Below are 26,659 nucleotides of genomic sequence, written 5' to 3'. Positions count from 1 at the left end.
CTCCAAGTTGATATGATATTTTACAACTTGCCTTTCTTTTCATGGTTTCCTTGATAGAGGGTTGCTGCTTACAATAAAGCTATTAAACCAAGATCCCAAGTGGTAAAGGTGAAATTTGTATCCTCAAAGCTATTCAACTTCGTACTTTATTTGTCTTTTTTTATAACTTTTTTTATTCGAGCGTCACTGATGAGTCTTTTGTAGACGAAACGCTCGTCTGGCGTACAATGGTTTTTTTTCCAGGTGTTTATGATGAGTTTATTTACATGAGCAACACGACGGGTACCTCATGTGAAGCAAGATCTGCTTTCCCTTCCGAAGCACCTGAGATCACAACCGGTTTTAGTTTGGGTTCGTGTTGCTCAGTCTTGTGTTTTTATACTGTTATTTATCTTTTGGTCGTTTTTCTTTCTTTGTCTTGGCATTGTCAGTTTGTTTTCGACTTATGAGTTTGAATATCCCTTTGGTATCTTTCTCCTTTCTTTATGTTTCTGTCCTGAATAGACATGAGATAGTGGCCACTGGACATTCATCAAAAATTATTAAAATATTATCAATACAAAATTCCCTTCTATATCTGCATGGACACAAATGTGCCGTTTTCTTGTACAAATAGTTACACCCAAGCAGCATCGCGGTTCTGAAACATCAATGAGACCTTCACTGTCAAGGTGCTAATACTTTGCCTTACAAAAATATCAGTCAAGATGATCGATGAATTCATGTCCCAAATAACTGATCATTAGAAAATAAAATCATTCTATTCTATTCAATCCTATCGAGCATAGTTGCTAAACGCTATTATGACTAATATACATTTTCAAGAACGGTGTTGACACACAGTCGCAAAATAATAAATAATTCTATACTGATAACTGAATCAGTATCATGTTTACAAATCGTGCAACAACAGTCATTATCTAGAAGTTGAAACATTATTTTTTTTACATATCAGGTATCGAAACTTCAATTTATCGGATATTTGTTACATATGATAAATATAAAGGTTTATCAATAAATCACGGGTTCTTAGTAAAATTTAAAGTACCAATATAATCAACAGAGTAGAAACTATTCGTGTCTGGTTTAAGGTGGATTTCGTGCTGCTCAGTTTTAAGTTTTCTATGTTGTGTTTTGTGTACCGTTGTTTATCTGTTGATCTTTTTTTTTCTTTTGCCATGGCGTTGTCAGTTTATTTTAGACTTATGAGTTTTAATGTCCCTTTGGTATCTTTCGCCTCTCTGTTAATGTTATTTCAAAACATGAATTTAGTTTGATCAATAATTTAAATGAATATGTCATAGATAACACAAGTCGTAATTTTTTCAGAAACATAGAACAAAATTACAAGCCTGGTATCTTTGACGAGAAATGTATTACAACTAATGGGTCGATGTCACTCCTGGGAGAGGTTTCCTCCCCGAGAGTATTATATAAAGGCAACAGTAGGATACCGCTGTTCAATAGTCATAAATCGATTTAACTGAAACAAATCCCGGTCACAAACCAAAACCGAGGGAAACACATCAACTATAAGAGGAAAACAACGGAACAACAGAAACACTTAACTGCTACAAAAACAAACGCCAACATACATAGAAACGGACTATTTGATAACAACTGCCATATTCCTGACTTGGTACAGGACATTTTAAGAACAAAATGGTGGGTTGAATCTGGTTTTATAGCTAGCCAAACCTCCCGCTTATATGGCAATGCTAAAAATACCGCTAAAATGACAATATTACATGACAGGAATACAGTACAAATAAACGCAAGAACACTCAGGACAGAGAAATACATAAATAAATAATATAAAAGTACATTACAAGATGTAAACCAAAGAATAACAACGGACACCTCCTATGTACACCACAATAGAATTATGAACTGTGCGTCACACGAATGTATCATTGATATTGTCATATCTATAAATGAACTGTTAACAAAACTTTGAATTGTTCGAAACTTTCAGGACTATTTACCCCAAGAATAGATAACCTTAGTTGTAATTTGTAAAAACTCTTAAGTCAATAATAAACTGACAACGCAATGGTAAAAAAAAGACCAAAAGATAAACAAGTTCACAAAACGCAGCATAGAAAACTAAAGGCTGAGCAACACGAACCCCACCAAAAGCCTGGGTGACCTCAGGTGCCCCGGAAGGGTAAGCAGATCCTGCTCCACATGTTGCATTCGTCGTGTTGCTCATGTTACCCGGTGATAATTCGGTAAGTCTCATTCGGGGGAAAGATGACGGGATTGTGGTTACAATTGGAATTTAGCTGTATTTGGCTAATTCTTTCGGAATTTCTGGCTTTAAATGCTTATCAACTACGTACTTTATTTGGCCTTTTAACTTTTTTATTCGAGCGTCACTGATGAATCTTTTGTAGACAAAAAAATTACTGTACAATACTGTCAACTACACATTAGGAGAGCTTTCTATCAAATGGTCTCAGTTCACAAGGTGTTGTCACAATACTAAAAAACATAGTCAAAATACAGTAGGTCCTGTAAAAATAGTTGATTCGAAATAGCGGAATAGTATGGTCAACTACACTACTGATTGCAACACTACTACTAAGTATAAAAGCTTTCTTTAAAATGCACTCAGAGAAGTTGCGTTCAGACAATGTCACTGCTGGCGGAGTATTATTCCCCCGATTTATTACCAGCCCAGTAGTCAGCACTTCTGTGTTGACATGAATTATCATCGATATGGTCATAATTATAAATCAACTGTTTAATTACAAAACTTCGAATTTTTTCGAAATATTAAGGATTTTCTATCTCAAGAATAGATTACCTTAGCTGTATTTGGCAACACTTTTAGGAATTTGGGGTACTCAATGCTCTTCATCTTCGTACTTTATTTGGCCTTTTTAACTTTTTTTAATAGTACGTCACTGATGAAACGCGCGTCTGACGTTCACAATTTCAATCCTGGAATCTATGATGAGTTTATTTACAACCCCTCGGTCGTTGCCACTGCTGGTGGAGTTTTTATCGCCGAGGGTATCACCAGCTCAGTAGTCAGCAATTCTGTATTAACATGAATTATCATTTATATGGTCATAATTATAAATTAACTGTTTACAAAACTTAGAATTTTTTGAAATACTAAGGATTTTCTACCTCAGGAATATATTACCTTAGCTGTTTTTGGCATCACTTTTATGAATCTTTTGTAAACGAAACGCGCGTCTGGCGTTTTCAATTTCAATCCTTGTATCTATGATGAGTTTATTTACAACCCCTGTGTCGTTGCCACTGCTGATGTAGTTTTTCTCCCCGAGGGTATCACCAGCCCAGTAGTAAGCACTTCTGTGTTGACATGAATTATCATTGATATTGTCATAATTATAAATAAACTACTTACAAAACTTAGAATTTTTCGAAATACTAAGGATTTTCTACCTCAGGAATAGATTACCTTGGCTGTATTTGGCAACACTTTTATGAATCTTTTGAAAACGAAACGCGCGTCTGGCGTTTTTAATTTCAATCCTTTTATCTATGATGAGTTTATTTACAACCCCTGGGCCGTTGCCACTGCTGATGTAGTTTTTCCCCCCGGGGTATCACCAGCCCTGTAGTAAACACTTCTGTGTTGACATGAAATATCATTGATATTGTCATAATTATAAATTAACTGTTTACAAAACTTAGAATTTTTCGAAATACAAAAGAGTTTCTACGTTAGGAATAGATTACCTAAGGTGTATTTGGCAAAATTTTTAGAAATTTGGAGTTCTCAATGCTCTTCAACTTCGTACTTTATTTGGCCTTTTCAAATTTTTTGATTCAAGCGTCTCTGATGAATCTGTTGTAGTCGAAACGCGCGTCTGGCATACACAATTTCAATCCTGGTATCTATGAAGAGTTTATTCACAAGGTGTCATTGTTTATGAATGCAATTATTCTGGAAACCAAAATTGACAAAATTTTACATCCACTTAATTTGAATTTTGGTGGATAGTGGTCTCATTGGCAATCATACTACATCCCCTTGTTTCTACATTGACAGACTGAATGATGGATGGATAGATCGATCAAAAACATACTTGATAGCCTTGGTTATAACAAATAATTTTATATAAATATTACCTTACCTGTACTTAGCAAAACATTTTGGAATTTTGGGTCCTCAATGTTCTTTAACTGTGTACTTTATTTTGCCTATTAGCGTTTTTAATCCGAGCATCACTGGTGAGTCTTTTGTAGAGGAAGTGCGCGTCTGGCGTAAATATTTTAAGCCTCGTATCTATAATGAGTTAATATGTAATTTCAAAAATTACTGCAATTCAGGATGACGTATGTGAACTTAACCTACAGCATATTGAAAGGGGATAATAGCAAATCTAAAGGATTTTTTAACTTCATTTTGTACTGTCAGTTCAAATTTTGAGACAAAGTTCTGCATGTCACAATGAAGATGATGATTCAATGTGACTTTGAAATATACTGACGTCAGTACAGATTGTGAAACAAAGTTCATGATGTTATATATATGAAGTGAATACATTCATGTAGAAAAAGAACTATGAGGTTTTGCAGTTTTTATGAAACGTTGATAAAAACACATCTGACATAGACATAGAAGGTATCACACTAATCAATCAAAATTCAAAAAGTAGTAAAATTTACTTTAATATTTTTTTCTTTTATTGACATTTGATTTACGTTAATTATTACAACATCAATGTATTTATAATAGATACCATTAATACATTAATACAGATACCATAAATACTTTAAACACAGATACCATTAATACATTAAATACAGATATCATTAATACATTAAACACAGATACCATTAATACATTTAACACATACCATTAATACATTAATACAGATACCATTTATACATTAAACACAGATACCATTAATACATTAAACACAGATACCATTAATACATTAATACAGATACCATTTATACATTAAATACAGATACCGTTAATACATTAAACACAGATACCATTAATACATTAAACAGATACCATTAATATTTTTGTTCTATCAGAAACTATTCATGCAAATAGAAATCTGTATCTTTGTTTTTACAATTATCAGACATTGTAAAAAAAATAAGGATGGTACAGAATTCCAGGTGCATGACCCCTTTTTAGAGTAACCTTACAGCTAGTTTATTGTTGAAGACTGTATGTTGCCCTGTAGAGGTTTTTGATTATTTTCGTCTTGTGCTGCTGTATTATTGATGATCTCCATTTTTTCATATTTATCTGGCAGGCTAGGATCAAAAGTTTTGGAAACCAAAAAATAATACATTACAGAAAGGGCCTAAATAAAACATCAAAAACAAAGGTCGACTTTGCCTGAGTTAAGTTACAACCTCAGTTTTTGGTACCATTGCATTTTCTATGAAGTGGAAGTAAACTCACAAAATATATTATTTAAAGCAAGCCCCTACCAGAGGTTAGCTTCCTATGGACTAATAAGCTATCAGCAATAGTATCCACCCAATGGTACAAAGCAGGATTACACAATGTCAAATCTCTACAATAAATATATGTCCATTCTAGCTGAAGTATTTGAAATGAAGGTAAAATGTAGCACTTAAGAGCCTTAATTGCTCTATTTTGGTATTGATTTTTTTTCACAGATAAGATATTTATGCAAATAGTTTTTTCTTTGAGTTCCATGATAACATTTTTCTTCTAAGCCCAACCTCAAAACAAAAAGGCTCTCCCCCAAGCAGTCACCAATTTTAACAACTAATGTTATGATTTGTAGATTTTAATTTTTCTGTTTTCCTTTTGTCTGCATCCATTTCTACCGAAAATGTTGAAAAGATCATAACAATCTTCATTGAAAGACAATATCTCAAGTGAAGAATTAATTGACAGTTTTGATGGATAAGGTTCTGCAGACCTTGACACTCTGAACTTTCCCCCTGATAAAATTTTCTATCTACATAGTTATTTGGCATTCGCTTTAATTTTAACCCACAGATCTTTTTTCCGTTGGTTAATAAACCATTCATACTGGACGATAAATCATAAATTAAAATCTACACACACTGAAGATCAATCTTTAAAATCTGCACACTGAAGATCATTCATTAAAATCTACACACACTACAGATCATTCATTAAAATCTACACACACTACAGATCATTCATTAAAATCTACACACTAATTCATTTCAATCTACACACACTGTTGATCATTCATTAATATCTACACACAAAAGACCATTCATTAAAATCTACACTCACTAAATTTCATTCATTATTATTATGAAATATTCATTAAATATCCACACACTGAGGATCATTAATTAAAATCTACACACACTGAGGATCATTTATTAAAATATACATGCACTGATGATTATTCATTTTAATCTACACACTGAGGATCATTCATTAAAATCTTCACACACTGAAGATCATTCATTTAAATCTGCACACACTGATGATCATTCATTTAAATCTACACACACTAAAGAGCATTCATTAAAATCTACACACAATGAAGATCTTTCATTAAAATCTACACATATTGAAGATCATTAATTAAACTGTACAGTAAAAAAGGATCATTCATTAAAATCTACACACTAAGGATTATTCAAAATTAAACATGGTTCCAATTGATTCCTTGGTTTAAGCAAACATATTTTTAACACAAATTTGAATAATGAGTACACAAAGTAAATTAAGTGGAATATTTTAATAAACAGTTAATTGACAATTTAAGTAACATGATATATTTGGCAAATCTTGTCTTGATGATCATTTTTGATTTCACAGTCTATCTGTCTATACTATATTTCAGATAAAAGGCAAAACCGCTAGCATTAGTCAATAATTGTTATTTAAGATCCATTACGCCTATAATATGTCAATTTATGGTTTCAGTAATATTGGCACTTTCATAGATCTTGAATTGCTGGTCAGTTTGTTGTTAACAGTTCCTATCAGCAAAAACATTTCATTTGGTCAAATATTGTCATTAGAGGGTAAATATTCCTATATGAAGTCATCTGATAATTTTGATAGAAATGCAAAATAGGAAAACATTGAATTTTTAGGACTTGTCCCATTCACATTTTCTATTATAGTTTTCAAAATATAAAACAATAGCTTACATGTTATCCTTGTTTCTATATTTTAGCCAGGGCAGCCATGATAGTTGGTTAGTGTGGACAAAGGCACAAATTTTAAATTAGGCATCCTATGAATCATTCAAGCCAAATTTTGATCAACCTTGTCTTCACTTTTAAGAGACGAACAATCTGGTCAACAGGTTTTAGAGACAAAGACAACAAATGTTTAGTGACGGCAAAAGATCACATAAATCTAAGATCACCCCAAAATTGAATAATTTGTATCTTTTTCTTTTTTTTATACCAAAACCTTTTTCATCTTAACATTGTTCTTAGTAATAAGTGGCATTAAGTGCCAGTCTTTGTAAGAATCAGGCAATTTAGAAAAATTTCAAAACATGGCTGAAAAAAACCCACCGACAAATCTATCCTATTTTGAAGTTACCCTCATCCTGAGTTAGAAATGGTAGGTCTTTTGTTTCTGCTGTTCTGGTAATTCGAGAAATCTCTAGATAACTTTTGGTTAGAATGATAGCAAATTACAGAGTTATCTCCCTTTAATTGTTAATTTCTAGTGCATTTCAACCAAATTATATCTTGAGTTACCAGAACAGGAAGAGGAAACGAATGTTATATTCGTGCACCATGATACAATTTGAACATAAATTAATGTCAACTTGAGTGGGTTTTTTTTGTCATGTTTTCACCACTACCTGATTCTTAGGCAGATTGGCACTTAACATATACTTTGTACAGGTGGTTAAAATAGATATGTATTTAATCCACTCTGAATTTGTTAATCAATACATTTTACCTTCACCATGAACAGTTTACCTGATAAATCAACTAATATACTGCAGATATATAATTATTCTAGACAACATGTTATCTTACAATATCATTTTATAATCTCACTATAAACAGTCAACATACACATCTGACATCTGGAATACGATAGTAAACAGAGTTCCATTAGTAAACAAATAATTCAGGAAACTGCATATCATACACAGGTACAACATTATCACTAAATGCTTTCCTATTCCTCTCTGGACTCTCTGGAGGTTTGGATACCATGTCTAAAATCTCACTTAGTTTGTTATGGAAATGATTGGACTGAAACAGTAACGTAATAAACGTTTAAGTAAACAATTAATTTAGGAAACTTGTATGTCTAGCAAACATTGTTCTAGTATTATCTAAACAAAAAACCCAACTCCTTTTACCAGTAATATAAGGAAACATTTTGTAAATTTGTTTTTCTTCAGATGCCATTTCTTGATCATGAAAATGTGTTTGTCCAAGTTTAGTAACATTCAAAGAAGGATTAGTAATGTTATTGCTGTCTAAAAATATTTAGCCCGAGACTGTACGTAGTCTATCTTTCAGTAAAACACAGAAGTTAAAATAAATATTATTTACTTCATAAAAAAGCTCCTGTCTACGTTTCATAAAACTCCTTGAAGGTTAGACAAACTAATTGATGTCTAAAGAAAACTAACTATATACTAAACCTAAAAGTTGATGATGCTGAGAAGAGAATGTAGGAAACCTATATCTGGTTTCTGCAACGTTTGTCGCAGACTTAACAAAAAGCATAAAGGAAATTTGCATTTGTGTCTAACACATTTAATCATGGTTCACATATTGTCACTAAATCAATGAAAAAGACTATGAACTGTCAAGCAGTGCTCATGAATTACACCCAGCATATATCCAGAAGATAAGACTTATACTGGATAACAAAAATGTGATGACAATTTCATATACCAAACTCAAAGGTAAATTCAAAAAGGGGGAAATAATTACTAGCAGTGGCTGAGAAAAATGCAACAGAACTGTATTACAGGCAGACAGATGTAAACCAGTACTTAGTTCCCCATGATTAATAGTCTTCATTTGTGTTATCTTAATATCTCTGTACAATTTGTTTACCTTGGCCTCAGAACGAGCTACTATTTCTTCAAATGGTGCTGTCCTAAAGGTATGTACAATCTCAAGTCGTCTCTTCTCTTCTTCTTCCTTCTTCTCTCTACTGTCTTCAGCTTTACACATAAAGAAAACAACAATTTACACATTGTCCGTTTTTAAATTTAGAAATTATTAAGAAACTAAGGTTTCAACTCCCTCAGGCAAAGTTGACTTTAGATGAATTTGGCTATTTATTTCAGGTATTTTTGTCATATAGCTCTTCAACGGTTTTGGTACTTATACATCCTCGGATTTCAAATGTTTGGCTTTGAGCGTTCCTGATGAAGGTAAATCCAGAAAAGCGCTTCGGACGCATGAAATAATTAAACGTGTTGCTTTCAATTTTTTACACAGGGCTTAGACAGACCTTAATGAATAGGTTTGTCAAAACAATAAACATGATAATATCACCAAACAAATATAACTTACAAAAAAAATAAGATGAATAAATTTAATGCATTGCCAATATTGATATAGATCATTTTCCCGGGCACAGCCCAAGTTAATTTTCACCAAATTTGTTATTTCTTTAATAGTTTTCATAAACACACCGCTAACATCTTTACATTGTATAAGTTCCAATGCTTCCTTGACCCAAACATATGCAAATATGTCCTCATCTGAAAATGCATTGTTACCTTTCAGTTAAAGGAGTAATTAAACTTTTTTTAACTGCTGTTAAACATTCAATTAAGACCAACTTTTTAAAATTTCCTGTCCTGGTGAAAATCTAGCATTTAAACAATAAAATTCCCATAGCACTAGTAAATGAAATATGGGAGAAAACAAGTCAGATGCTGAAATCCTTGTCTGTTTGCCGACACTGGCTGGTATACATAAATCCTGGGTTAAATATTTAGATGTGCCCCGTTAAAAAAATAAAGTATTTAACTGTGTTCTTTTGTTACCTGTAGTAAGGCACTCCTTTTGTGCAGTCAGCACTTATTTGATGTACTATAAGTATACCACATGTGCTATAATGTGTCAGAATAAGAGGCTATCAGAGTGACAGCAAACCGGATTTCCTGCAGAGGTCGAACCCTGAATAGTTGAGCAAGTATGGACACTACATTTAAGCTTAAAACAGCTCTGAATTTGGATTGTTTGAATATTTGACACAGCATAGGTTTGTGACACAAAATGAATGTGGTCAAAGAACTGAAAAATTTGAAATTGGACATTTACCTATTATAGTCCAATATCCAAAATCTAAGCACATTGTTAGAATCAGCATATCAAAGAACCCCAATAATTCAATTTTTTATGAAATCAAACAAAAGTTTAATTTAGGACCCTTTGGACCTCAATGTGGACCAATTTGATAAAGGAGCCCAAAATCCAAAATCTCTAAATACATGGTTAGATTCAGTATTTCAAAGAACCCCATAAATTCAATTTTTGTTGAAATCAAACAAAGTTTAATTTTGGACCCTGATTTGGACTGACTTGAAAACTTGGCCCAAAAATCCAATATTTAAATACAGGTTTAGATTCAGCATTTGAAAGAACCCTATATATATTTAATTTATGTTGAAATGAAACACAGTTTAACTTTATCCATATACTTATTAATTTTCTGTTCAAAGGGAAATAACTCAAACTGAATAAATGATATACAAATAGTTCTCTAAAATTAGATATGATTTAACCACTAAAAAATAGTTCTCTAAAATTAGATATGATGTTATATCTATTTTCAAATTATAATCAATAAAATTCGATATGATTTAACCACTAAAACATTGTTAGAATCAGCATATCAAAGAACCCCAAGAATTCAATTTTTGATGAAATTAAACAAAATTTTTATTTAGGACCCTTTGGACCTAAATGTGGTATAATCTAATTAATAATGAAAATAAATACAGGTTTAGATTCAGCATTTCAAAGAACCCTATATATATTCAATTTTGGTTGAAATCAAATACAATACAACTTGAAAACTGGGCCCAAAATCAGAAATCTAAATATATGTTTATTAATAGACAATATAAGCTTAGTTTTTAAAGGAGTTCACCTCATCAAAATATATATATATATATATATATATATATATATATAGCATTCAGAAAATGAGTTTATACAGAAAAACAAACAAACCTACCACAAAATTCTTCAAACAATTTACCAAAGAAAAGAAAAAAATAATCCAAAATGTCATTTATCATTAATACAATGTCTTTTAAATATCTATAAAACTTATCTGTAAGTGTAATCAAACTTTATATATATAATTAACCATTTCTTTTCAAAGGGAAATAACTCAATCACATAATAAGTATCACTTTTGGCTACTGGAAAGGGCCCATAACTCAACAACGAGAAAAGCTAAAGTCGTGAAAATTGAACTGAACCTTCATTTAGTCACAGGGAACAACATATCTAAATTTGAATATGTTAGGGACACTGTTTGGCAGCCGCCAGCCCGGCGTACATCCCCAAATCAATAACCGATTTTTCCTTCGAAAATCCGGTTAAAAATCAATTTTCAGAATAAATTCTTATACAAAGAGTTAACCCAGTGCTTGTTAATCAACTCATCATAGATACCAGGCTTCAAATTTGTATGCCAGACATGCCTTTCATCTGTTATCTCCTTTTAATATGCTGTAGGTTTCCTACTATGTCATCAAATATTGCAGTCATTTTTAACCAGGCTTAAAAATGTTTACGCTAGATGCGCATTTTGTCTACAAAAGACTCATCAGTGAAGGTTGACTAAAAATACTCAGAAGTCAAAAAAAGTACTAAGTTGAGGAGAATTGACGACCCAAAATTCCAATAGGTTTCAGCAAATAGAGTCAATACAAAGAGAGATATTAACAAATAACCTACAAGTTAACTTACCCAACATTTTCTTTAATGACTCAACAGTAATTTCCTCTTTCACAGATTTCTGCAAAAATAACAATAAAGTACATTTTCATAGCCAAGAGGTAATCCCTTCTTCTAATTGGAATAAAGGCTCACAAGAGCTGAATAACTCACCTGTTAAAAATACATCTTCTATTGCTGACCATTCATTTTCCTGTTTACATATTTATTCAAATTTTCAAAACAATAAACAAAAACTTGAAAACTGCTAACAAATTATTATTGAAAGGCAAAATTCCTTTAAGGAGTCATCCAATATTACCCCTACCCTAGACACCATTGGTAAAGTTTCAGCATTCTCTACCTCAGGCTGTATAGATCCTGTGTTACACTTACCCTAGACACCATTGGTGACGTTTCAGCACTCTCTACCTCAAGCTGTATAGATCCTTTGTTACACTTACCCTAGACACCATCGGTGACATTTCAGTACTCTCTACCTCAAGCTGTATAGATCCTTTGTTACACTTAACCTAGACACCATAGGTAAAGTTTCAGCATTCTCTACCTCAGGCTGTATAGATCCTGTGTAATACTTACCCTAGACACCATTGGTGACGTTTCAGCATTCTCTACCTCAAGCTGTATAGATCCTTTGTTACACTAACCCTAGACACCAGGAGTAAAATTTCAGCAATCTCTACCTCAAGCTGTATAGATCCTGTGTTACACTTACCCTAGACACCATTGGTGACGTTTCAACACTCTCTACCTCAAGCTGTATTGATCCTATGTAACACTTACCCTAGACACCCTTGGTGAAGTTCGAGCACTCTTTTTCACTAGCTGTTAAGATCCTTTGTTACACTTACCCTAGACACCATTGGTAAAGTTTCAGCACTCTCTTATTACCGTATATCGGGGTTTTTTCGCGTCGGCTTTTTTCGCGATTTCATGACAAAAATGTGCAGGTTAAATTTTCACTGTGTATAATTTTCGCTGAATGGGAAAATACACGCGAAAATATAACTGTTTAGCATTGTTAAGATGTGAAAAACACACATTTGTTGGCCGACAGATAATCGATCACAAATAAATACAAACTAAATTACACAATTTAGAGAACTTTTAAGGAACGTAAATTATGAACATTGGGGCATGCTACAAATAGAAATCTGATCAATACAGATATACAAATAACCGTGTAAAAGTGATTTATTTTTATTCTAATTTTTATTGTTTGGGTTATGACACCTATCAATACAATAGCTCGTCACTAATTAACATCTGATTGCTGTGTTTTAAAAAGGTGTGACACGTATGTTAAGCCAATTTAATTATCATGAAAACAGAGATTGTAATTAAGTATACTCATTCTTGTGATCTGTTGAACAACACAAAAGACTCCATAATTAGTAGTAAATTGTATACAACTTTCAAATTTTGATAAATCTTGGAATATGCAGGGAAATTTACCCAGGGTAAAATTTTCGCATTTCTTTAGCTACCGCAAACAAAGCGAAAATTAAACACAAGCGGAAAAAACCGATATACGGTACTAGCTGTATAAATCCTATGTTACACTTACCCTAGACACCATCAGTAACATTTCAGCACTCTCTACCTCAAGCTGTATAGATCCTATGTAACACTTACCCTAGACACCCTTGGTGAAGTTTCAACACTCTCTTCCTAAAGCTGTATAAATCCTATGTTACACTTACCTTGGACACCATCGGTGACATTTCAGTACTCTCTACCCCAAGCTGTATAGATCCTATGTAACACTTACCCTAGACACCCTTGGTGAAGTTTCAACAATCTCTACCTCAAGCTGTATGAATCCTATGTTACACTTACCCTATACACCATTGTTGACGTTGCAGCACTCTCTACCTCAAGCTGTATAGATCCTATGTAACACTTACCCTAGACAACATTGGTGAAGTTTCAGCACTCTCTAGCTCAAGCTGTATAGATCCTTTGTAACACTTACACAGACACCATTGGTGAAGTTTCAGCAATCTCTACCTCAAGCTGCATAGATCCAATGTAACACTTACCCTAGACACCATTGGTGAAGTTTCAGCACTCTCTACCTCAAACTGTATAGATCCTATTACACTTACCCTAGACACCATTGGTGACGTTTCAGCACTCTCTACCTCAAACTGTATAGATCCAATGTAACACTTACCCTAGACACCATTGGTGAAGTTTCAGCACTCTCTACCTCAAACTGTATAGATCCAATGTAACACTTACCCTAGTCACCATTGGTGAAGTTTCAGCACTCTCTACCTCAAACTGTATAGATCCAATGTTACACTTATCCTACACACCATTGGTGAAGTTTCAACACTCTCTACCTCAAGCTGTATAGATCCTATATTACAGTTACCCAAGACACCATTTGTGAAGTTTCAGCACTCTCTACAGAAACTGTGTAGATGCTATATTACACTTACCCTAGACAACATTGGTGATAGTTCAGCACTCTCTACTTCAAGCTGTTTAGATCATATGTTACACTTACCCTAGACATCATTAGTGAAATTTCAGCACTCTCTACCTAAAGCTGCATAGATCCAATGTAACACTTACCATGGACACCATTGGTGAAGTTTCAACACTCTCAACCACAAACTGTATAGATCCTATGTAACACTTACCCTAGACACCCTTGGTGAAGTTTCAGCACTCTCTAGCTCAAGCTGTATAGATCCAATGTAACACTTACCCTAGACACCCTTGGTGAAGTTTTAGTACTCTCTACCTCAAACTGTATAGATCCTATATTACAGTTACTCTAGACACCATTTGTGAAGTTTCAGCACTCTCTACAGAAACTGTGTAGATGCTATGTTACACTTACCCTAGACAACATTGGTGAAGTTTCTACACTCTCTACCTCAAACTGTATAGATCCTATGTTACACTTACCCTGGACACCATTGGTGAAGTTTCAGCACTCTCTACCTCAAGCTGTATAGATCCTATGTCACTGGCACTGCCACTTGTACCCACATCTATAATAAAGCAACAAAAAAAACTAGCATACGCCAACAATTTCTTTTAAAACAGGTAAAACTACTTTTTATAGTCCTTAAAACTCATATAAAAAGTGAGTGTTTTAATCTCAAAAGAACTAGAATAATTTCCCTGTATATCCTCACTCAGCAATGAGCAGAAGCCCTGCAATAATATTTATGATCTGTTGATCTCAAATTTCCCGAGAACTGTAAAATAATCAGCTTTTCAGACAAGATAACAAAACAATAAGAAAACTCTAAAAAGTCCTTTGTTCACTAAATATTTTCTGAAATAATAAACTTTGACAGTATACATGATTGAAAAATTGAGAAGTTTTAAATACTTTGATCTATTTTGCTTACAAAAAGATACTTCAATATTTAATTAAATGCCTATAACTATTTTAACTTCCACCTGGTTAAAAATGAAAATACAAATAACCAGCTATATACATCAATGAGATAATACATGCTATATATATGTGTCAATCAATTGTACCAAGGTATATGCATGCTGATATAGCAGTGATTAATGCCAGTTAGTTAAAGGAATATTAGGTAAATGTTTTGAAAGGACAGAGTAATCTTTTATCTTAAATGTTCTGCATTCATTTGGATAATATTGAGTTTTCAATAAAACTAGAGGCTCTCAAGAGCCTGTGTCGCTCACCTGACTCTACTTTGGTTTTAGAAAACATGTAAAGATAGATAAAAATCATAACAGATACCCAAATAATGATTGAGGCCAAATTTTGATTAATATTGGTCCCGTTATTTAATAAAATATCCTGGTGGCCATCTTGAACAGTAAATCGGCAACAAAGTAGCAACACTTGGTCAGCACTTCATAAGGAACATTCATGCCATGTTTGGATTCATTCCATTCAGTGGTACTCTAAAAGAAGACATTTGTATGTATTTCCCATAGGGTCCTATGTTAAACTAAGCCCCCCCCCCCCTAGCAGCCATCTTGGATGATGGATCGACTGCAAAGTAACAACACTTGGTCAGCAACTCATAAGGAACATTCATGCCATGTTTGGTTCAATTCCATTCAGTGGTTCTCTAAAAGAAGACAATTGTATGTATTTCCCATAGGGTCCTATGTTAAACTAAGTCCCCCGCTGTCGGCCATCTTGGATGATGGATCGGCTGCAAAGTAACAACACTTGGTCAACATCTCATAAGGAACATTCATGCCATGTTTGGTTCCATTCCATTTATTGGTTCTCTAAAAGAAGACATTTTTATGTATTTCCCAAAGGGTCCTATGTAAAACTAAGTCCCCCGCTGGGGGCCATCTTGGATGATGGATCGGCTACAAAGTAACAACACTTGGTCAGCATCTCATAAGGAAGATTCATGCCATGTTTGGTTTCATTCCATTCAGTGGTTCACTAAAAGAAGACATTTGTATGTATTTCCCATAGGGTCCTATGTTCAACTAAGTCCCCCACTGGCGGCCATCTTGGATGATGGATCGGCTACAAAGTAACAACACTTGGTCAGAACCTCATAAGGAACATTCATGCCATGTTTGGTTTTATTCCATTCAGTGGTTCTCTAAAAGAAGACATTTGTATGTATTTCCCATAGGGTCCTATGTTAAACTAAGTCCCCCGCTGGCGGCCATCTTGGATGATGGACCGACTGCAAAGTAACAACACTTGGTCAGCATCTCATAAGAAACATTCATGCCATGTTTGGTTCCATTCCATTCAGTGGTTCTCTAAAAGAAGACATTTTTATGTATTTCCCATAGGGTCCTATGTTAAACTAAGTCCCCCGCTGGCGGCCATCTTGGATGATGGATCGGCTACAAAGTAACAACACTTAGTCAGCACCTCATAAGGAACATTCATGCCATGTTTGGTTTCATTCCATTCAGTGGTTCTCTAAAAGAAGACATTTGTATGTATTTCCCATAGGGTCCTATGTTAAACTAAGTTCCCCAATGGCGGCCATCTTGGATGATGGATCGGCTACAAAGTAACAACACATGGTCAACACCTCATAAGGAACATTCAAGACATGTTTGGTTTTATTCCATTCAGTGGTTCTCTAAAAGAAGTCATTTGTATGCATTTCCCATAGGGTCCTATGTTAAACTAAGTCCCCCGCTGGCGGCCATCTTGGATGATGGATCGGCTACAAAGTAACAACACTTGGTGAGCACCTCATAAGGAACATTCATGCCATGTTTGGTTTTATTCCATTCAGTGGTTCTCTAAAAGAAGTCATTTGTATGCATTTCCCATAGGGTCCTATGTTAAACTAAGTCCCCCGCTGGCGGCCATCTTGGATGATGGATCGGCTACAAAGTAACAACAATTGGTCAGCACCTCATAAGGAACATTCATGCCATGTTTGGTTTCATTCCATTCAGTGGTTCTCTAAAAGAAGTCATTTGTATGCATTTCCCATAGGGTCCTATGTTAAACTAAGTCCCCCGCTGGCGGCCATCTTGGATGATGGATCGGCTACAAAGTAACAACACTTGGTCAGCACCTCATAAGGAACATTCATGCCATGTTTGGTTTTATTCCATTCAGTGGTTCTCTAAAAGAAGTCATTTGTATGCATTTCCCATAGGGTCCTATGTTAAACTAAGTCCCCCGCTGGCGGCCATCTTGGATGATGGATCGGCTACAAAGTAACAACACTTGGTCAGCACCTCATAAGGAACATTCATGCCATGTTTGGTTTCATTCCATTCAGTGGTTCTCTAGAAGAAGTTCAAAATGTAAAAAGTTAACGCCGACGACGGACGACGCTGGACGACGCCGGACGCCGGACGACGGACGCCAAGTGATGAGAAAAGCTCACTTGGCCCTTCGGGCCAGGTGAGCTAAAAAAGTAATAGCTTAATCAAAATGACAATGTAGAGCTAACCATTTTTTATGTCAATATGCACACCAAATTCTAAAATGGCCTTCTAAATAGTCCTTTCATAATAACAAGTGAGATGTTTAGCTAGCTATAAAACCAAATTTAATCCACCCTTTTCTACATAAGAAAATGCCTGTATCAAGTCAAGAATATGACAGTTGTTATCCATTCGTTTGATGTGTTTGAGCTTTTGATTTTGCCATTTGACAACAGACTTTCCGTTTTGAATTTTCCTCGGAGTTCGGTATTTTTGTTATTTTACTTTTCACTCAATTATGTTAAAAGTGACAAAAATAATAAGATCTCACCACATTCAGATAAAAAATACTTTTAATTCATTTGTATAGTTTCTTTAAATTAAGATCTAAGACAACACAAGTAGAAACAATAAAATGTCTCAGATCCTCACCTCACTCAGTTTATATCTGAATAACAAAGACCTAAGACAACAAGAGCAGACACACTGAAATGTCTCAACTCCAAGCTTAGCTCACTCAGTTTATACCTAAATAATAAAGATCTAAGACATCAAGAGCAGACAATCTGAAATGTCTCACCTTCTAGCTTAGCTCACTCAGTTTATACCTAAATAATAAAGATCTAAGACAACAAGAGTAGACACTCTGAAATGTCTCACCTTCTAGCTTAGCTCACTCAGTTTATACATGAATAATAAAGATCTTAGGCAAAAATAGTAGACACACTGAAATGTCTCACCTCCTCAACTCATTCCGTTTATACCTGAATAATAAAAATACAAGACAACAAGAGTAGACACTCTGAAATGTCTCAACCCTCAACTTACTCAGTTTATACATGAATAATAAAGATACAAGGCAACAAGAGTAGACACTCTGAAATGTCTCAATCCTCAACTTACTCAGTTTATACCTGAATAATAAAAATACAAGACACCAAGAGTAGACACTCTGAAATGTCTCAACTCTCAACTTACTCAGTTTATATCTGAATAATAAAGATACAAGGCAACAAGAGTAGACACTCTGAAATGTCTCAATCTTCAACTTACTCAGTTTATACATTAATAATAAAGATACAAGGCAACAAGAGTAGACACATTGAAATGTCTCAACCCTCAACTTACTCAGTTTATACCTGAATAATAAAGATACAAGGCAACAAGAATAGACACACTGAAATGTCTCAACCCTCAACTTACTCAGTTTATACCTTAATAATAAAGATACAAGGCAACAAGAGTAGACACACCGAAATGTCTCAACCCTCAACTTACTCAGTTTATACCTGAATAATCAAGATACAAGACAACAAGAGTAGACACACTGAAATGTCTCAACCCTCAACTTACTCAGTTTATACCTTAATAATAAAGATACAAGGCAACAAGAGTAGACACTCTGAAATGTCTCAACCCTCAACTTATTCAGTTTATACCTGAATAATAAAGATACAAGACAACAAGAGATGACACACGGAAATGTCTCAACCCTCAACTTATTCAGTTTATACCTGAATAATAAAGATACAAGGCAACAAGAGTAGACACATTGAAATGTCTCACCTCCTAGCTTAATTCACTCAGTTACTACCTAAATACTAAAGCTCTAAGGCAACAAGAGTAGAAACACTGAAAGTCTCACCTCCTAGCTTAGCTCCTTCAGTTTATACCTGAATAATAAAGATCTAAGGTAACAAGTAGACATACTGAAATGTCTCACCTACTAGCTCAACTCACTCAGTTTATACCTGAATAATAAAAATCTAAGATAACAAGAGCAGACACACTGAAATGTCTCACCTCCTAGCTTAGTTCACTCAGTTTATACCTAAAAAATAAAGATCTAAGGAAACTTACTGAAGGTATAATGAATTTAGACAACAAGATTAGACACACTGAAATGTTTCATATCTTTTACTAACTCAATTAATACATGTACAAGAATAACAAAGATCTAAGGCAACAAGAGTAGACATACTGAAATGTCTCACCTCCTCAACTCATTCAGTTTATACCTGAATAATAAAAATCTAAGACAACAAGAGGTAACTATATCTTACAAATAGATAATACCATCACTATCTTAATAACATCTATATTTCTCAACAAATTTCATTAAAAGTTTACACATGGATCTTTATCCATCATCAAAAAGTTTACACACGGATCTTTATCCATCATCTAAAAGTTAACACATGGATCTTTATCCATCATCTAAAAGTTCACACACAGATCTTTATCCATCATCTAAAAGTTTACACATGGATCTTTATCCATCATGTAAAAGTTAACACACGGATCTTTATCCATTATCTAAAAATTCACACATGGATCTTTATCCATCATCTAAAAGTTATAGTGCTCTATTCATTGTTTTTTGCCTAGTGGATTTGTTTGTGGATAAGGGAATTCAAACTGTTTCTAACTACAACAAAATCAGTCATGTAAGTGAAGTTTGTTAAATTTGTTAAGAAAGAAACGCAAAACAAATATAATGGTTTACCTTCCTCACCTAGAACAAAGTATCAATCTAGCTAATTAACTTTACATGGTTGTCATAGCAAATACATGTAGTTCAATAATAACTTCTAATAAAACACAACAATCATGCTGTTATAAAACAAATTACAGTAAAATCAGTGAAACCTCCACCTCCAACAGACATGCACCTTCACACACAATATTATCTATAATTTACTTGCTAATGATCTTGGACATTGTATATAATATGTTTATTTCTATATACAATTGTTAACTAAATAAAGAACAATATAAATACGAGTTTTTTCAATGAATTAATCATTCTTAGTATGTTATGTTCATTTCTATTCCTATCACAGTGTTGAATAAGACTAATGAAAGCCCTTGGACAAACTCTTGAAATTGCTAAATTTGTAGCTCTATCTGAATGTAAAACCAAATCTGTCAGGCAAATTAATTTCTATTAGTATATTAAATAGAGCATCTTCAAAGTCACTAAAGTTTCTAAGCATCTACCTAAAGTACCAAACACTACAAACCAGTAAAAGTCTGAAATGGCCTATATCTGTACTCGACTGTACTGATTTTTACTCGACCAGTCTGAATTGGTCTGAATTTTACTTAATATTACTCGACCCAGTCTTAACCATACTCGACTGTACTGATTTGTACTTGACCCTTATCTTTGCTATTGAAAATAGTCTCAACTATTACTCGACCAGTCTGAAACAGTCTTAACCCAGTCTGGACCAGTACTCGACCAGCTCTCGACCTATTTTTTCAGTCTGAACCATACTCGACCAAAGGTCTGAACAATACTCGACCAGTCTGAACCATACTTGACCAAATAACCTCTTCTTTATAATTTTGATTTTTTAAATAACTTTCTCTTTAACTCACATGACAACAGCCACAATTAAATAAAGATATATATAAAAACATTTTTTTACATTCTTTAATAATACATGATCCTCTTAGATTTGGCAAATCGAGATAGTTAAATTATCTAATTTTAAAGTCTGAGTCTTGTTAAATAAAAGACTTTTTTTACCTGACAACCACACCTATACTGAGGGTAATAAAACCTTATTAAAAATAAGGTGCTTTTTGTTTGGCATGCGTTTTTTTTTAAAACAAAACTTGATTTTCCTAAATTCCTAAATAAAAGCGAATGTAGGACAGAAAGTCACAGGACAAAAAGTCACAATTCAGTTTTGAGATTATTTTTCTTTGAACAATAAAACACTTATTTTTAAAAAAACATTTTTGTATTTTTCTTGAAACAATATCAATAATGATCAAATAATTGTTAAGAAAACAAAATGTTACAATGTCTTGGTACTTAAATGGCTTCATGGTTCTAAGAAATATATCCTTTGCATGATTAAAATTCTATAAATCTTTATTTATCAAATTAAATCTTATGAACAATTTTCTAAACTGTAAAATGAATATGTGTAATAAAAAGTAAATATTTCAAGATCTTTCTCATAAATATTCAAACAATTGTATACAAATTATTTGTGACTTTTTGTCCTATCAAATTTGTGACTTTCTGTCCTGTGACTTTCTGTACTTGGGTTTCATGGTTACATACAATAGTTATATAACTATCTTTTTAATGAGCGCGAGGTAACAACAGCCAACAAAATCACTGACATTGTTTAACCTTATATCAGAAATATATCTATTCCTATTTATAATTTGGGATATATATATATATTTTAAAAGGGATAAAAAAATTAAAGAAAGGAATAAAATTTTTCTTCTGATTAGGGGTAAACTATAAAGTAATACATCCTGCTTGACCCACACTGATTAAAAAGATCACACCTGGTCAGAGAGTAATAAATTTTAAATAACATCCATTGAAAATTACAACATCCTGTAAAACTTAAATAACAAGGCTTTTTGAATTCACTAGATAAGTAATACACGAGTTTAAGAAATATAGGGTTTTCTTTTTACCTGTAAAACACCTGTGTTGAGGTAATTAAACCATTAAACCTTATTAAACTGCTTCTTGTATGCCATGTCTTTAATTTTGACAAAACGTATTTAAATTTAATTAAAATAAATTTCTACTGCAACTTTGGAATACATATCCTTTTTTAAAAGGTTATCATGCAGGATTGCTATGTAAGTTTTATTATTATTATTATATTAAATTTTTGGTTTTACAAAACAAAGGTGTCAATTTTAACATTTATTAAGTTCCTTTATATACTATTTTATATTTATTTTGATAAAAAAAAAATTGAATAACATTTAAGATATTTGAATAATGGTTGAAAGTTCTAGTATTTTTGATGTGCATAAATCAATGTGAACATGATATCATGTATATAAAAATTCATTTAACGAACTTAATTTATTACATGATATTTTTTTAATCCAACCAGAAATTTGATCACCTTGTTTTATTTCAATTTTAAATGTGATATACATTTTATATATATATATATATGAATAACAGTTCCTAAATTAATGAAAAAATAATATAGATAGATACAAAAAATAGGTCTAGGTTGGTTAAGACTTGGTCGAGTATGGTTCAGACTAGGTCGAGTATGGTTCAGACTAGGTCGAGCATGGTTCAGACTTGGTCGAGAATGGTTAAGACTATGTCGAGTATGGTTCAGACTCGTATAAAATGGTTAAGTACTGGTCGAGTACAAGTTCAGACTGTTTAGTATGGTTCAGACTACAGTCGAGTAATATCAAGTAAATTTCAGACCAATTCAGACTGGTCGAGTAAAAATCAGTTCAGTCGAGTACAAATATAGGCCATTTCAGACTTTTACTGGTTTGTAGTGAAAGTATTACTATCCATGATCCGAAAAAAACATCAAAATACCTACCCATTGCACTGAATGGTTTCTGTGCCAAAGAGACATTAAGACGTGAAGCATCTTGTCCACATTCAACCAATAACTCCTGTAACATGACCTGATCAAACAACCATTCATCTCTCATTGTGTCACTTGATGGGTAGCTGTAACAAATACAAAGCATTGTGTCACTGCATGGCTAACTATAACAAATACATATCATTGTGTCATTGGATGGGTAGCTTTAACAAATACATATCATTGTGTCACTGGATGGGTAGCTGTAACAAATACAAAGCATTGTGTCACTGGATGGGTAGCTGTAACAAATACAAAGCATTGTGTCACTGGATGGGTAGCTGTAACAAATACATATCATTGTGTCACTGGATGGGTAGCTTTAACAAATACATATCATTATGTCACTGGATGGGTAGCTTTAACAAATACATATCATTATGTCACTGGATGGGTAGCTTTAACAAATACATATCATTATGTCACTGGATGGGTAGCTTTTACAAATACATATCATTATGTCACTGGATGGGTAGCTTTAACAAATACTGACTCAGTAAAAAAGTAGGAACAATAGATCCAAATCATTTATTAAAAAGACAGGTATATACAAATAAGATTCAAATCATTTAATTAAAATTTATATATATCATTGTGTCACAGGATTAGCATGATTAGCAGCTATTCAAATTTTAATCAAAAAACTAAATTGGAGTTGCATAATAGCATTATTTGTCATTATGAAAAAGTTTTGATACATTGTATGAAGCACAGGCAGGAAGTTTAGGAGTTAGTATGCGTATATGACATTGATCATGTCCATGGAATCCAAAAGTGAATCCCAGAAATCATTCAGATGAAGAAATGAAATAGAAGGTACAAAAGAATATCATGTGCGTAAGATTCAGTGAAAGATACTTCTGTCAAGCCGATCAAGAGGAGTTGCTGATACGAAAGAAGGACAGAATAACAAATGATCTGACAAGAAGACATATAGATCATTATATACTGCCTACTTAAGACAGCAGAAGTTATGGAAAGAAATGACAAGCATACCCCAACTCTTAAAGGAAAGTATAGGAAAACAGGAAGTTGGTGTCTGACAGACCCTATAACTTCTCAAATGTTAATAGAACAGGAAGTAGGTGTCTGACAGAGCCTATAACTTCTCAAATGTTAATAGAACAGGAAGTAGGTGTCTGACAGAGCCTATAACTTCTCAAATGTTAATAGAACAGGAAGTAGGTGTCTGACAGACCCTATAACTTCTCAAATGTTAATAGAACTTACACCCCAGTTCTATTGTTATACTTCATAGTTTCTATTTCTGAAACAAGGTTAAATTGAATAGATCTATTGTTACGAATAACAATGGATTTTGACCACAGGGTGTGACGAGCGGGGTTTCTGGAAACCCCTGCTTCTACATCCCGCAAACAAAGCCCATTGTTATTCGTAACAATAGAAATTGATTATGATTATAAGAAATTACTAATAGTGTTCACTACAAATTGTTTCATGATATTAAAAAAAACACACATTTTAGGAAATTCCAATAAGCATCTATATGGAATACAAAACTAATCCTTTAACTTCTTTTTTGCTTGAAGGTATTTTTTTTATCCCAGTCATATGTCTCTATTCTAAAGCATTGATCTTTAAAAAAAATTGGGATTCTAACTCCCGGACACCCCTCCCCTGGTTACCTAGTGGCCGATCCGGGGTTGGGGGTTCCGCGGGTTGGACCCGACTTTTATTTAAAAGATCAATGCATTTGAATGGTTGGACCCCCCCCTTTTTTCTCGAGTTGGGAACCCCCGGCTGGATCAGCCCCTGATTGCCCCTCAAAAAAGGGAGTTCCTCAATTTTAAATATTGTATGTTTAGCGTGTCTTGTAGTCGGGTTTCTAATGCAGACACACCTATTCCTTAATATTTTCGAATATGAATGTTTGTTTATTCTCGAGATGAGGGAGGGGGCTTTTGTTTTTGATAAAATCGTAAGATATAAAATACAGTTATGATTACCTTTATTAGACTGATACAGGTAAGTACTTTGGGTTATAATATTGCCTTTATCTTTAGTCTCTTCTACCAAATCCAACGCTTGCCACAAAATGTCGTCCGTCTTATACCCGTCCATATTGACAACTGTATACCAGGAGCATGGTGTATTTTTGTGTTTGTAATAAGAATACACGAAACAGTCAACCTTGACCTGCTGATCCATATTAGCACTTGGATTTAACGGGAATATGCAAAACAACTTGACATTTGTAAAATATACTCACTTGTCAAAGTTTGAACGAAGATAACCAAAGAAAGGTTACTAGTTGGGTTTCATGTAACAAAAAAAAATTCTGATATATCATTGTTTGATATTATCAATAAATATGCTATCGTTTTTTGTTTTTTTTTATTTAATAATCAATGTTAACAAATATAGGGTTTAGAATGGGGTGTAAGTTAGTTATACAACTCGGGATACGGTGTGTCTGGATTAGAAACCCCTCCGGCCTCCGGCCGACGGGGTTTCTTATCCAGACACACCTATCCCTCGGTGTATAACTATTACAGAAAGTAGGTGTCTGACAGACCTTATAACTTCTCAAATGTTAATAGAACAGAAAGCAGGTGTCTGACAGACCCTATAACTTCTCAAATGTTTATAGAACAGGAAGTCGGTGTCTGACAGACCCTATAACTTCTCAAATGTTAACAGAACAGGAAGTAGGTGTCTGACAGACCCTATAACTTCTCAAATGTTAATAGAACAGAAAGTAGGTGTCTGACAGACCCTATAACTTCTCAAATGTTAATAGAACAGGAAGTAGGTGTCTGACAGACCCTTTAACTTCTCAAATGTTAATAGAACAGGAAGTAGGTGTCTGACAGACCCTTTAACTTCTCAAATGTTAATAGAACAGGAAGTAGGTGTCTGACAGACCCTTTAACTTCTCAAATGTTAATAGAACAGGAAGTAGGTGTCTGACAGACCCTATAACTTCTCAAATGTTAGAAGTCATTCTATGAAGAAAATTTGTTTAGTAGTACTTGAGAAAAGTGTGATGAAAAACATTTGTGTTCATACAACATACTGAAAAACAAGTATCAGCAAACACGAAGTAGATGTCTGATAAACTTGAAAATTGCTCCCACCGCATAATCCATCACTGTCAGACTGCCGTCCAATTTTGAAGGTATTCTGTTTTTTTCTTTTTATAATTACTGAGAAAAGTGTGGGGAAGATAATGAACAGATGGACAACATCCCCCACTCATAGAGCTCGAGAGGAGGCATACAGATGGACAGCATCCCCCACTCCTAGAGCTCGAGAGGAGGCATAAAAAGGAGACATCAAAACATGAGAATCTTAGAAAGTAAGTTTTGGCATGAATATATGCAAGTATAATCTGTCCATTAAATTTATTCAATTACATTACTCTGAAGAATGTTCATTTTTACTTAATATAAAGCACATGTGAATAATTTTACAAATGATCATGTGCATATTTGAAAATTAAACTTGTATATTCAATGTTTCCCAAGTGATTTCTGATAACACTA

General features: G+C 33.6%; 1 protein-coding gene across 1 annotated transcript in view; it reads right to left on the bottom strand.

Moving 5' to 3' along the window:
- Positions 1 to 4,637: 4,637 nt before the first annotated feature.
- The window catches only part of LOC127737692 (protein EFR3 homolog A-like), a 116,398-nt gene continuing 94,376 nt past the window's right edge, over positions 4,638 to 26,659 (bottom strand). The window contains exons 17-21 of the mRNA XM_052248551.1: positions 23,106 to 23,239; positions 14,806 to 14,891; positions 11,896 to 11,944; positions 9,013 to 9,122; positions 4,638 to 8,193 (exon numbers count right to left, since the gene is read on the bottom strand). Coding sequence (XP_052104511.1) covers positions 8,050 to 8,193; positions 9,013 to 9,122; positions 11,896 to 11,944; positions 14,806 to 14,891; positions 23,106 to 23,239 — 523 coding nt within the window. The 3' untranslated portion in view covers positions 4,638 to 8,049. The remainder of the gene's footprint in view (positions 8,194 to 9,012; positions 9,123 to 11,895; positions 11,945 to 14,805; positions 14,892 to 23,105; positions 23,240 to 26,659) is intronic.

Source organism: Mytilus californianus, unplaced genomic scaffold (assembly GCF_021869535.1).
Source record: "Mytilus californianus isolate M0D057914Y unplaced genomic scaffold, xbMytCali1.0.p SCAF_1, whole genome shotgun sequence".
Lineage (NCBI taxonomy): Eukaryota > Metazoa > Mollusca > Bivalvia > Mytilida > Mytilidae > Mytilus > Mytilus californianus.
This window is presented reverse-complemented; position numbering and strand designations above follow the sequence as displayed.